The sequence below is a fragment of the Myotis lucifugus genome, unplaced genomic scaffold (assembly GCF_000147115.1).
Source record: "Myotis lucifugus unplaced genomic scaffold, Myoluc2.0 scaffold_92, whole genome shotgun sequence".
NCBI classification, from domain to species: domain Eukaryota; kingdom Metazoa; phylum Chordata; class Mammalia; order Chiroptera; family Vespertilionidae; genus Myotis; species Myotis lucifugus.
Genome location: NW_005871140.1, coordinates 3249069 through 3264300, shown reverse-complemented (window position 1 = coordinate 3264300; position 15232 = coordinate 3249069). Strand labels below are relative to the sequence as shown.

Sequence of the window (15232 nt, the reverse complement as noted above, 5' to 3'; positions counted from 1 at the left end):
TATCAGCCTAGTTTTAAAAAGCTGCTATACTCATTTTGATAAAATGACTTTAAATAGTAGTCACCATTGTCAACTATCTGCAGTGAAGGACTCCTTCCCAAATCATATCTCAGTAAATTTAAAAGCAACGAAAGTTGAAGTGAAAAAGTCAGTGTTAAATGTTTTAAATATAAAAATAAACTTTAGACTTATTTATCTCAATGGAATTCATTTTCACATAAGCATTTGAAATTAGATTTCAAATTAGTCATTTGAATAAAGGTTGCTATTAGGTATAAACAGGTGCCTTTTTTTTTTCTAGTTGAACCTGGCTGTGGATGAACAGAAAGAGAAAATTACTGAAAAAATCATTCTTTCAATGACAGCAAAGGAACTCCATAAGGCACAGGAAGAAGTAAGGAAATTACTTTTTAAACTATATTGTAACATCGCAATGAACACTAATTTTAAAATTAAGACAAATTTTACTTGGGTCTGGTAGTGAACCAACTATATATAGTTACCTGATAACAACATAATGGGGAAAATTGATCAAAACTGGAAATCATTTTATTGATATAGGAACCTTGAAAAATAATTATATGCTTGAAATATTAAATCATATTATAATATTCTGAAAAATGTTTCTGAATAATTTCTCATAAAAATCTCCATTTAAGAAGTTATTACATGTGACTTGAATCTGAAAATTATAAAGTGTGCTAGCAGGAAAACCATTACAATTTTCTTAGACTTTAAATAAATACTAAATCTTATTTGTATTTTCTGACTTTCTAGGAATAGAATTATTGTTATGAATTTTAGAAATGCTAACGATGTTTTCTGTTATCAAGGAAAAACTGTGGTTTACCAATGTCAAGCCTAAGTGAGCTAATCATAAGATTCTGTTGTCAATATTGTAATGAAGAACCATTAAAGCAAACCTTCTTCTCTCCAGAGCTCATGCTGTGAAGCTGACAGCATCATCGTCCATAAATGAAATTTTAATACAAAAGTAGTGTTAGACAAAAGGGGAAAATGATTTTTATGTAGTTTCCTGGAATACAAAAGCATTTAATCTTTCTGAAACAAGATGATGGTTTTGCTCATTTCCATGTACCACTGTCAGTAAATAAAATCTACAAGCAACTTAAAGAATAAGATAGTGTCAATATTTAAAAATTAAACTTTCATGTAACTCGACATTTTAGCAAATAAATCTATGCAAGGTTTAGATTTTTTAGTATTTTCTTATTTTGATTATATCTCTTTTGTTATCTATGTATTTTACAATAGATGAGCAGGTACAATGCATTTTCCTGAGTGAATTCAAGTCTTAATCAGAGATTACTTTAATATTTGGGAGTTATATATGCCCAGTATTAAAGACTATATTGCCAACATTGATTGGTAATCACAGTAGGAAATATCTCATAAGAAAAATTCAAGTTGAATAATTACTAAGATGTAACAAATAACAGTTGTATAGATTTAAGTTATAGTTCTCATTCCACTTAATATTAACAAGTTAAAAGAGAAGGTTTTTAATGATAAATTTTAAAATGTTGTCTTCTATTTATTTAAAAACTATAAAACTGTGATTTATTTTATCACAGTTGGAGAGTAAGTTTAAAAGGACTGTATCATGTATCTTGGTATGGTAAACTTTAGAAAATGCAAATAAATATCTTTAATTAATATAATTAAAATTATATCTATAACACAAATTATTATTAGAGATAAATAGGAAATTAAAAAATGAAAAAATTAAGTATTTCCTGCCCTTTAAATATTGTACTAGTAATTGTTTACTCTTTGATATTTTCTGCAAAATTGTAGCTTCAATGGAACTGAAAGCTTGAGGTGGCCCAGGAAAATGATCATGATACTAAATATATAATTTTGAATGCTACTTTGCTAGCAACACTGGGAATGAAAATTATTTTTTCTGGAAAATCCAACAGTTTTATGCATATTTAGTATTTCTTCTTTATTATCATCTTAATATCTGTTTAGTACCTATGTACCTGCACAGTACTTTATTTGGTTATATGTCTGCTTGATCAGCTGTGTGTGTGTGTGTGTGTGTGTGTGTGTGTGTAATATTCCATATACTATGAAAATAATTTCAACATCATTACTTTGAAAGTGATTATATTAATATTGAGTTGTAATTTCTAGTATTTTGGTTAGAAAAAGTCAGTGACATCCAGTTTTGGCCCTAATTCACATACAGAGATGTGAACTTGTGATGGTGAAGAGAAGTACAAAGTTGTGGAAAGGAGATTACTTTAATACTTATTTTTTACCATAATTTACTTTTTTATAAAATACTATATTTTTAGATATTTTAAAAACCTAAATTAAACATCATAAAACCTGAGATTTAGAATTCTGATTCCTATAGTTTTATCTTAAAATCTGGTTTGATTTCATGTAATTTTTCTACATGAAAACTTGGAAGAAGAATAATGTATTCATCATCAGACCACTTTGAGGTAATGACTTATGTTAAACTATATAAAACTTTTAAAAAATGGCCTACTGGAAAGCTGCATGTAATTCATTATTGTTGGTTTAAAAGTGTGTTATTCCAGGTTATCTGAAAAGTAAATACCTAGGTGTGAATAGATGTGTATGCATTTTATTAGAAGAAATGCCTGTGAGAGAAAATGGGGAAAGCTATGGGTGATGCTGAGAGACATATTTGAGCACCAGGGAAGAAAGAAGAAAGGAAGACTGGGTGGAAGCATCCTAGACTGTTGTGCAGTCTAAGGAAGGTTCAGCAAAACTGGTGGTGTATCCTTGAGCCAAATTGTGTAACTGAGGAGTCCTGTGACTTGGTTTTCTCAGCCATTGGTACCAACTTGGTGATGGATTTCAGAGCACAGTAGCTGGGACCCTTGGAAAATTATGCTCCTGTAGTTAGAGGTCAGTGAAACACATTCTTATTGCTTCCTCAAAAGGTATAGTTGACATCATCCTCGTTGCCATCAACATAGTCAAGTGGGTGATAAAGACATTTAAAATATTTCTACTTTTAATCACCTCTTTCCTCATGTGTAGATGGGGATGTTAGACTCTCGAATCAGCCTAAAGTCAGCACATAAGGGACCTATGGCAGGAAATAAGATCTACTTCCTAACAGTAGTCTAGGAAACTTAAAAAGTTGAGAGTAATCAAAGTGGAGGAAACAAGAGGTGGTATACATGTTAGGTTTCCTTGTAGTTACACTGCAGCTTCCAAATCAAGAGATACTGAATTTTGCTCACAGGTCCCCATATTTTCTCGTCTTCAGTCATTCAAGTCTGGATTATGTTCACTTTTTAATCTGAAAAACATTGTACTCTGGGGCCTGAAACCAAGAAGAGATTTTAGGAAGTTTAAAATACTAATTTTCATCTCCTCTTTCTGGTTCTTCTTAATTATGTTGTGAATTAGAAAGTTTCTTGGTCTTCAGTTTGAGTGCTCACCTGGCTTTGAGCCCCATCCTGGCTGTATGTTACATGCCAAGATGACATTCCTAACATAGAGGCTGCTGCCCTTAGTACTGATTTCAAGTGATAGTTCAGTGCAAAGTGCTCTCAGGTCCTCCTTACTAACATAGATGGACTCAAGGCCACATAGAATTCAGGCAGACAGCTGAACTTTGATCTCGTCACTATAAAATCCAGGAGCTTCTCCAGGAGTCATTCATTGTAGCCGGAGTACAGTATTCGGAATGTGTGGCTCAGAATGTACAACTTCAATATGTATACATTTTAGAATGATTACAAACAAAATATTATGTAATGATTCTAAATCATCTTGAGAGTTATAATTAAATTCAAGAGTTGCATGAATGTATCAGAAAACATGACCAAACTGCCCTGCATGTTATGCAAAAACCTACATGTATGTTTATAGACAGGTGTGCATTTACATTCTTTCAGAAGTTTAGTTTGTTTCCTCAGAATACTCAATTTTTTTGTTATCTTCTGCTCATTTGTCACTCTCTCAAAATCTGAACAAGTGTCACTTCCGTGCAGGATTTCCACAGAGAGTGAGGAGTAGAATGTGTAGGCTTTCCACTGCACAATGAGATGGTGCATTTTTTCAACATATGCATACGTAAGCCTTCTCTTGTGAATGGGACTGATAGGGTCAGATAATGTTTAAAGGGAAAGGCTTTATGTCTCTCGGGCCTCTATGTTTCCACATGGATGCTCCCACACACACATAGATTGAATTATGAACAGACCCATTAATGCTGGGATCACAAAAGGTCAAGTTTTGTCTTCTTTTACTCCTATTCACATTGCCTTTGTAGAGAGGGGGAAAAAAGGATTTGCAGAAAAAAAAGATCATGATGAAGAATTTAAAGAACATTTTTCCCCTTTTAGTAACATCTGTGATTTGAAAAAAAATTATATTATGTAAAGTAATTCAGAAGTATTGTATAACCTACCCTATTTTGGTATATGAATTAGTTCATCTTTAGGGTTATTTTTAAGGGTAACAAGTTATCACAATAATTGAGAACAAAATATCACACTTTGAGGCTAAAAGACCTTATGAATATGTAAAGTTACAAAGTTTTAATAAAATTTGATGGAATTTCATCAAAACATCAATGGCAGAATTCTTCTTATATTTTCTAATATATTTAATAAATATATTATTTTTCTAAAACATTTAACTTGATGGTTTTTAGTCATTTGTTAAAAAAATAGGTGATAACTGGGGAAATGAAATTTAACATACATTAACAAATAATCATGATGCCAGTGAAAATAGCAAAAATTATAGACTTTGTGGAGCAGTGAAGAATTCATAGGAAATGAAACTTTTAAGGCTTTAACCAACAACAGTCATTTAGTTTAAACTGCAAATGACATCATCAGTTGTATGGTTGGTTGATTTCTGATGTCACAAGAAATCCCCTATCAGTGAAAGGCTATGGATTGTGACAGTAAAATCAGTCATGTATAAAAATGCTCTCAAATCAAAGCCAAAAATTAATTAATTTATTTATTTCTTTTCCTTCCTTCCTTCCTTCCTTCCTTCCTTCCTTCCTTCCTTCCTTCCTTCCTTCCTTCCTTCCTTTCTTTCTTTCTTTCTTTCTTTCTTTCTTTCTTTCTTTCTTTCTTTCTTTCTTTCTTCCTTTCTTTCTTTTTGTGGCTTTCTATAACACACACTGTGCTATATAAAATTAAAGAGAGCAGTATTACTGACAAGCAAAATACATTGCATACTTAGTGTACTTTAAAGACTACATGAAATTATATCTTCCTGAGCCATAAGACCCTGGAAATAAGCTCAGAGGGGATCAGTGCTTTCCAGAAATGGAAACTTTCTATTTAAGGCTTTTGATTCTTGGATTTTAATTTTGTCAGAAAACTGTAAGAGCAAGTAAGCTGGTCTGTATTGGTCTCTAGTTTGGGAATGAGAAATGCTATTACCCATCATTTTTTAAAATATATTTTTATTGATTTCAGAAAGGAAGGGAGAGGGAGAGAGAGATATAAACATCAATGTTGAGAAAGAATCATTGATCGGCTTCCTCCCGTACGCCCCACACTGGGGATTGAGGCTGTGACCCAGGCATGTGCCCTGACCGGGAATCGAATTGTAACCTCCTGGTTCTTAAGTTGATGCTCAAATGCTGAGCTATGCCAGCCAAGCCATTACCCATCATTTTTAATGATAACACTGCTGGAAGGTGGAATAGTGAAGATTAGGCTGAAAACATTGACTAATATGGGATCATTTCCATATTTTAAATGTTACAACTTTCTTAAAGGTCTAACAGTATTTTATGGAAAGCACATACATTTGTTCCAGAAAGTAAGGAAAGATCTTGAATCTTGAATACCAAGTGCAGGAACCTGAGGGAGCAACTGGAAGTTTAATATGCTATTGGAGGTAAATTAATTCAGTTGAGATGGCAAGAAGAATTAGAAAGGGAGAGACCACAGACAGGGAAACCACTCAGTAGGTGTTTTGATAATTTAAGTAAGGGGTGGTGATGAGATGATGGCTTGGACCAGAGTATTACTTAAAAGAAAGAAAATGAAGGAGAGACAATATATGTATTTAAAAGAAGGGTTGGCAAACTATAGTCCTGGGGCCAAATCCAGCCCACCACTTGTTTTTCTTAATAAAGTTTGACTGGAACAACTGTTTATATATTGTGCTGGCTTTCAAACTACAACTACAGGGTCGAATAGTTTTGATGGAGATGATATGGCCCATAAAGCTGAAGATATTTATTATGTGGTTTCTTAAAGAGAAAAAGTGTATCAATCTTTTATATAGAAGGAAGGATTGTTTAAAAGAAGTAGATGATTGAAGTCATAGGGACAAATAAGAGAGATATGGGAGACCAAAGAAAAATAGCAATAATTTTAAGTAGCTTGTTTATAATGCTTCTGAAGTTCTTGGGGAAAGTTAAATATAGTTGGAATATATAATAGAATATTATATATATAATCTCACATTACCTAGATATTGAAAGGAGGTGGAGAATCTCTATAGCAAATGGTTTTAAATTTTTATCTGCTTCATCTGAAGTAGGGGTTGGGATAGAAAGACAGTATAAGAAAAACAATAAAAAATTTAATATGCAGAAGACACTTAAACATGAAAATAATAATATAACATGTGTGCTAGTCATCTATTATAGGTTAGACATTATGGTGTTCATTCTTTTATCTTATTTAATTTTTAATATGATAAAGCCAATATTGTTCTTTATTTATGGATGAGGCATTTATTACCTGTTCAAAGTCTCTCAGTCAGTAAATTGGAGAGCCAAGATTTTAATCCAAGATTTCAGAAAGTCCATGCTCTATTCACAGTCAGTCATAATTCTAAATGGGTCTAATTTGATCACTTTGGGATAATGTGGATTTTTGCTTTTCATCTTTTTTGTCACTACCAAATATGGACCAGTATTTATGTAAGATTCTAATCTATTAGAGAGAGTATAAGTTTATAAACACAGTGAAGAGTCAAAAGGTGGTAATGACTTTTAATTTGTAAAAAATTAACTTACTATTTCTGAATCCTCAACATGTCTAATAATCCATAGGTCAAGTTCATATCTCTCTTAAATAAGGTGATTATAAATCTAGAAATTTTAAAATAAAGGGTACATGTTTCTAAGCCGTTGCTGTCTCTGGAAAAGTTCTCTGCATTATTTGGAAATTGATATGTATTTAAAATACTGTCTAGAATAGAGCATTTTCTTTAAAGTATGACTATTTTGGAAAATTGTATTTCAGAAATTTGGAAAATTATATTTTGGATATCTGGAAGGAAGATATCAGATTGATTCATTTAAAAGGCCAACAAATGTTAATGAAATTAATATTAAAAATTTAAATATCATATATATGTATGTTAAAATAAAATATTATAAAAAGGAAGTTACATCTATTAAAATTAAATGTTGTTGCCACATATATTAGGTTATTTAAAGTCTAAGGAGGTTTTATGATGTTAAGTAGTTTAAAAGTCTTTGGCAAACTTGTCAGATGTATTTTCTTTTTATACCCAGAGATATTTTTCATTTGGCAATTGTAAATGACTACCTGTTTCATATTATTGAAGTGCAAAAGTTACAAATTTTCCCATCAATAAAATTTGTTGATGAAGGAATGTATATCTCATCTAGTCTTTTTACTTGAAGATAGATCTATACTCAAATCCTTGTATTGCAGTAATTTCCCCCCCTATCAAACTAGGTACTCAAAATCTAATAGGTGTGACATCAACAATTACTTCTTGCTAACAACTCTTGTAATTTAACCCCTTCAGGTGAGCAGGCTGATTGATGAATTGCAGACAGCTATCAAAAGCAACAGAGATCATCTCTCTAAACTTGGCCCCCAATTACAGGCTGAGCAGGAGCAATTCTCCTCTTATGTCTACCAACACATTAAAAGCCTTCCAGCAAAAACTCTTATCCCAAGAGGCCTGCAGCTCAAGGTGGGTGTCATTCTATGCCTTGCATTGAGTTTAGCCAGAGACAAAACATTCTGCTGCATTTGAAGGCCCATGTAACAATGCAGCTCAGCTTGAATTTCTTTTTATGTTGTCTTTCCTCAAACTGGAGTTTGGCTTACAAGTGCTAATATTACCATTCAGGGAATGTATTTTAAAAGAAAATACCTAGAGGCCTTTGAAATGTGGATTTATAACACTTCAAGTAGTTTTCAATCCAGGAAAGTAATTTCAGTGAAGAAACTTAATCGTGAACATTTGCAAACTTCCCCAAGAAACAAATTTTTCACAGGAGTCACTATGTATTTCAGTTTTTAAAAACAACTTGTTTGGAGAAATGGGCAAGCTTTAATAATTGACAGACAGTGGTAATAGGAGTTAGAGGTGGAAGGCCAAGTGGCTGATTGATGTTCAAACTACATTTCCAAGGAAAAGAATCTGTATTGGATAAGTGTGACACATGTCTGGGTTCACTTGGTAAAATCAATACTTAAGAATATGCTGGGCAAAAAGGTGAATTGGTTATTTGTCAGAACAAGATGGCAAAATACCCTAGACTATTATATGATGTTGCATCTTCAGAAGAGAAAAAAAGTCATACCTGATTAAAGTGGTTTAGGTACTGAAAGCTTAGGGAGTTTAAGTGCTGTTATCATAATAGAGTATCCATGTTAAGTCTGTCAGATTAATATCATTTTATAATTTTACTTCCCGTATTTAAGAGACTATAATTATTTCAATTTGAATTATTCTATGTATGACCCAATTCTATCTAAGGAACCATTACTACATCTCAACTAACTCATTTCCTTCGATTATATTTATATTTGAATGTGATAACATTAAAGGTAGTTGTATTTTGATCAGCCTTTATCACTACAATTCTTCTTTCTTAACATTCAGTTTTATGCTGAAAATAACATTATATTTTTTCCCCCATAACTTGTTTTTTCTAATGTCATGCCCATTAGAATGCAATTCACCTCTCAATGGAAACCTAGTATGTCCATATCTTGGCTATCTATATAATAAAAGCCTAAGTGACCGTTATGGTGGAACGACCAGAACAACTAGTTGCTATGATGCACACTGACCACCAGGGAACAGACGTTCAATGCAGGGGCTGCCCCCTGGTGTTCAGTGTGCTCCCACAAGGGGAGTGCTGCTCAGCCAGAAGCCGGGCTCATGGCTGGCTAGAGCAGTTGCGGTGGCGGGAGCCTCTCCCACTTCTGTGGCAGCACTACGGAGCAGCGAGCCAAGTGTAAGGAGCAGCGAGCAGGTGGGTGGTAAGGAGCGAGGGGTCCTGGACATCCCCCGAGGGATCCCGGACTGTGAGAGAGTGAAGGCCAGGCTGAGGGCTCCCCCTCCCCCAGTGCATGAATTTCGTGCACTGGGCCTCTAGTTGTAAATAATGTCGGTATGAACATAGAGGTACATATATCTTTTCTAATTAGTTATTTTGTTTTCTTCAAATAAATTCCAAGAAGTGGAATACTGAGACATATAGTATTTTTAATTTTTTTGCGGAACTGCTATACTGTTTTCCAGAGTGACTGCACCATTTTACACTCCCACCAACAGTGGCTAGCAAATATTTAATGTTAGAATCTGAATTGTTCCTCTCACACATTGCCCTTTTAACATGCTTCAAAACTATCTCCATACCAACAAACACAGAGGAAGTTTATATATGCAAAGAAGCCATCTTGTATTTGTTTTTGCTTGCTGTGCTGTGTGATACAGTAGTGACTAGCCACATGTAGTTATTTAATCTTAAATTAGTAACAATTAATTAAAGTTAAAAATCCAGTGCCTCTGGTGGTTTGCCCATGACTTTTCTGCTTTTAGCACTGGAAACTCCACATCCAGGAAACCACTCAGTTCCAGACAAACTGGGATGTTGGTCACCCTAGTTTGGTCTGCGTTCTCTCTTCCTCCTCCAAGCCTGCCTCCTTCATTGTGCCTCTTTTCATACAGCCTCATTTGCTTCTCTCTTCTTTCTCTCCAGTTTTTCCCTATTAAATGTCTAATTTTTTCTCAAAGATTAAGTTCCCCTTCTTCCCATATTCCAAGAAAGCTGGACATCAGCCCCACCCTCAGGCCTTCATGCAGTGACAGGTTAGAATCATCTGGAGATCTTTTAAAACATCCGTGCCTCCACCTCCAGGGGTTTGTTAATTGATGTGGTACGCTGAGGCTGGCTTCTCCTGGCTTGAGAGTGCTGATTATAAATTTTCAGGAATTTTGTGAGCCAGTTGTTAAAAAAACTAAGTTATATAAAGTTACAATTTAAAAAGTCATATCTAAAACAAACAACAAATACTTTTCACTTACTAATAATTTTATTGTATTTTAATATTACTTAAGCTTCTTCAAGTTTTTTATACCAATGGTATCTGTTTAGTGGGAATGCTACATATTAGTGTGCTACTGCGTGCCTCTTCCAAAGGCTATGTTAAAAAAACAACTGTGGTACATTTACACCATGGAATACTATGCAGTGGTAAAAAACGAAGGATCTCTTACCTTTTGAGACAGCATGGAGGGAACTGGAGAGTATTATGCTAAGAGAAATAAGTCAGTCAGAGAAAGACAAGTATCACATGATCTCACTCATATGTTGGTGGGTGAACAAAATAAACTGATGAACAAAATAGATCCAGAGACATAGAAGCATGGAACAGACTATTGAATCTCAGAGGGAAGGGGAATGGGTGGATGCCTGGGTGGGAAGAGATCAACGGAAGAACTTGTATGCATATATGCATAACCCATTGACACAGACAATAGGGAGGTAAAGGGCTGGGGAAGGGCAGGCTAGAAGGAGTCAGTGGGGGAAAATGAGGGACGTATGTAATATTTTCAAAAATAAAGTTTTAAAATAAATTTATAAAAATTATGGCTTGTTGTAACTTGAAAGTGGCCATAGTCAGAAATCAGCACATACAGACTTGAGTTACTGTTTTGTTGACTGTCTAGACCAGGGAGTTGGCAAACCAAACCTGCATGTTTTTGTAAAGAAAGTGTTACTGGAACACAGCCATACCTATTTGTTGATGTATTGCCTATCGCTGCTTTCACGTTATAATAGCAGAGCTGAGCAGTTGAGGTGCAGAGCCTATGACTGGAAAAGCCTAAAATGTTTACTATTTGGTCCTTTACAGAAAAGTTTGCCAACCCTGGGTCTGACTAAAGTGATGGAGAAAATATTTACAATTCAGATTAAATATGAAGGTGTCCAATCTGTGACGATTACATTGTGAATAGCACAAAAAGTTGAAGTATTCTTCCAGTATATAAAAACTATGACCTGATTTAGAAAATAAAATTCTCATCATTGAAAAACAAGAGTATCTCTACATATAGCTTCCTTGTTTCACTTTTGCCTTATTAGCATGAGTGAAGATATCAATCACATTCAGGTTAGAATTGCATTGTAGAGGGAGGGTTGAGAACCACAGCAGGCTTATTAAAGTAACTTTTAGAAACATAGCCAGTAGCCCCTCAAAAATAAGTTCTCATTCCAGACAGTTAACCAGCCGTAACTTTTCTCTGTATTGTTACATCAGTAATGTGGGAAAGGCTAGCAGTAAAATCATTCATCTCAAGATTGTGGAAAGGGAAAAGCAGTATCTACAAGACGAACAATTATATATTTTTTATATTTTCTTTTCAAGATATATTTTCAGAAGGAAAAGTAGAGAGCAAAGACATAGAAAGACTTCTCTGGCTGGAATGACCAGACTTGAGTAATAATAATAAATGAAGTGACCCAGGTCTAATGCGCTTAGACCCGCAGCTAGTCTGGATCTTTTCTGATGATCATGTAACTGCCTAGACCACACTGTGTAGGCTGACTATGGGGGATGATTTAAAATTATTGCTAGCTTCAAAGATTTGAGGCAATGGACTCTGAAGGTAAAACAGGAAGGAACTTAATAAACTTATTTTCCTTTCCTATTCATTTTTATCTTAGAGCTGATAAAAATGAATTGTGATCATTATCTTTCCAACTTTCTCTATTTGTTGACTTATATCGCTCTATTGAATATCTGTATAAGCCCATGCTCAGCTTCAAGAACCAAAATAATCGATTGTACCCATCATCATTTTCTAGAGCAGTGGTTCTCAACTAGGGGCTGATGCTGGGTGTGATTCAAAATTTCCTGGGGTGCTTTTTCATATTGTATATGGTTACCTTCACTTTTTCACTGACCTCATCCTCACCATATATTTCATTGATAATTTAAAAATATAATTTAGTTAGGTGTTAATATGAGAAGGTCATCTCTTAAAAGGACACACTCTTTCTGTGTTCTATATTGCCTCAGTCCCATTTTTTGAATCACATGGCATAATATAGTTTAAATGGACATATAAGACAAAGGACCCAGAACAGCTTAAATTTGGATGTCCATCCCCACTATAGGAAAGTTCCTTGAAAGAAAGAAAGAAAGAAAGAAAGAAAGAAAGAAAGAAAGAAAGAAAGAAAGAAAGAAAGAAAGAAAGAAAGAAAGAAAGAAAAGAAAGGAAGGAAGGAAGGAAGGAAGGAAGGAAGGAAGGAAGGAAGGAAGGAAGGAAGGAAGGAAGAAAGGAAGGAAGGAAGGAAGGAAGAAAGAAAGAAAGAAAGAAAGAAAGAAAGAAAGAAAGAAAGAAAGAAAGAAAGAAAGAAAGAAAGAAAGAGAAAGAAAGAAAGAAAGAAAAAAAGAAAACACAGCATGACAACAACGTTAGATAATTTTAGGAAAAAGTTATATTACTCATAATCACATTAATTGTTATATGACTATTCTCACCCTTGCATATTATTTCCACGTTCACTCATATGTCTGTGTAATCACAAGCTCAGTGTGCACTTTTTTGTTTGGTTTTCTGGCACATTCTCTTGCATCACAGCGCTTTTAAGGTGGATGAGGTTTCTTATTATTTTTACCTTTAAAAAGGTGGTCACACTCAGTGCACACCATACTTTATGAAACCCTTCAGGTAACAACTCTTAACTATCCCAAACCTTCTCTTACTCCATATTCCCTGTCACTGCCACCACCCCCAGCCGCTCTGAGAACATCTGCTGTAGCCATGGCTCAGTGACTTCTGCCTTCCCAGTCCTGTTCTTTCCCTGCAACTCCTCCTCCTCTTCATCCCCATGGAGATGCTGTCAGAAATGTTAGCATTTCCCTGGGAGAGAGGATTGATAGGAAAGGGTATTAGCAAATCTGTAGGGGATGGTGGGTGGAAAAACTAGGAGGAAGGTGGGTGATCTGACACAGAATTGATGAGCAAGCGTGTGGGATGTGTGAGTAGGAGGGAGAAAGCATAGGGGAATGAGTGGAAGATGGGTACAGGGACATCCTTTCAACTGGAATTAGTGCTTTTCACACACAATTGGTCAATGATGCTCTGTGGGTTGTCTTCTATTTGCTGTCAATAGAGACAGATCCAGTTTCTGTGGGGCCGAGAGCTTATAAAATTTGGGGGAAGAAGAGTCTCTTTAAAATCAGGCCTGAACGTGGTTATTTATTTAAAACAATAAAGTAAATCAATAAAGCAAATGAATGAAGGCTTGGAGATTTGGATCTTTTCTTCCAAGATCTCTTTAAGGAAGCTTATCGGAAATACTGCCTAATTGCTCTCTGGCTTCCTTTCCCCATCTATGGTATTCTCTAGCTCTCAGCAACTCCCGGCACTCCTGGGAGCTGCAGCAAGTAAGGGTCTCAAAGTTCAATCTTTGCTAACTTCACACGGTTCCCTCTGACTGCAAAGAGGAGAAATATAGTGGAATTTAGTGACCTGGGTAAAAACAAGATTCAGAGGGCTGTGATTTTGAGGTTTTATTAGCCTTTCTAGTTTTATACCGTTCTCTTATAGCTTAAAGACATTAACGTGTGTGTGTGTGTGTGTGTGTGTGTGTGTGTGTGTGTTTAAAAAGGTAATTCACAGATTTATTTGTATAGAATGCTGTTGTCTATCATGGAGTTCACTCTCTGGGAAGTATGTGTCTAACCATTTTTATTCTTCAAATTACAGAAAAAAAAGATTTTAAGTTCATAGTCTAGTAAATCCAGACATTACCAAATACATATTGTAACAAAGTATTGAGCTAAGTCCTGTGGGAAGGTGCAGAGAAGGCTGGAACGAACATCTTGTTGGTCCAAGCCCATGAATTTTCATGGAATTTGAACAATTTAATACCTTATGAGGACAGTAAAACTAATGTGTAGGTCTTTTCAGCTTTTTATACAATGTCATCATTTTTTGTTTACAGGCATATCTATATTTAGAAAATGGGGTAATTTGATCGATGACAGAAAAAAATGCTAATTTTTATCCATAATATTCTCCTGGCCTTTCCTATGCTTTGTACACTTGAATTGGCTCTACCAATGACACAGGAGCTCTGTGGAACTATTTGCAATCTATTTTGTGGTCACTTTTAAAATTTACACTTCTCTAACCATATGTATTACTAGCAAGCTTACTTAAATATTTAATTTATTCCATGAAACAGTTAAGTGCATAGAAGGATATAACTGCAGCCAGCTATCCATAAAATTGTGGCAAGATTTCTTTTGTGTGTGTCCTTGTCACTGTTCTGCATAATTATTATGTCCGTATTTCCATTGTACATTCCTTGATCTTTGTCTTTCCATTTAATACTTCTTCCATATATGTATTTACAACCACTGAACTGTTATTTCACCTACATTATTTGAGTAGACAGTAGGAAAACAAATTTAAAGTACGTTCTAAGTATAAGTTGTAAAACGTCAACTTTACATTCATTTTCAAAGGAATGTGGCTAGCGTAGAAAAACTGAAATGTGACTTCAAGAACATTCATTAAATGTTTGGCAAAATGTGAAGGAGAGAACTGATTTTCATATGTAGATTTTACCATAGTGGGCAAATGTTGGATTGTTCATTTTAAAGGCAAAGAAACTTGAAATGCCTTCTAATACCTCATGGGATAGCTTTTAGCAGTAGGCACTGAAACCTCTCAGCTACCTTTCTTTCCAGAGCTCACTTCCATCCTGCCTTCCTTTTTTTTCTCCCCTCACCCCTGACTCTTGGGGGGCTGGGTGGAAATGCCAGTGTATTCACCCAGCCTATTTCCTGACAGGCATCAGCAGCCAGGTGTAAAGCTCTGTGTGCAGGAAGCTACAATCTTCCTCTCCTGGACCTGCTGAAGGGAAAAACTGCATCTGTATCAAAATCAGGGAAGAGCAATTGGTTGGGGCAGAGCTGGTTGTAATGAAACAGGCTTTCCC

The 15232-nt window shown here is 34.9% G+C and overlaps 1 protein-coding gene across 1 annotated transcript in view; it reads left to right on the top strand.

Annotated features, from left to right (window-relative positions):
- Positions 1–15232, top strand: part of LOC102426399 — a 183442-nt gene that overhangs the window by 12016 nt on the left and 156194 nt on the right. The window contains exons 2-3 of the mRNA XM_023756395.1: positions 302–394; positions 7780–7950. Coding sequence (XP_023612163.1) covers positions 302–394; positions 7780–7950 — 264 coding nt within the window. The remainder of the gene's footprint in view (positions 1–301; positions 395–7779; positions 7951–15232) is intronic.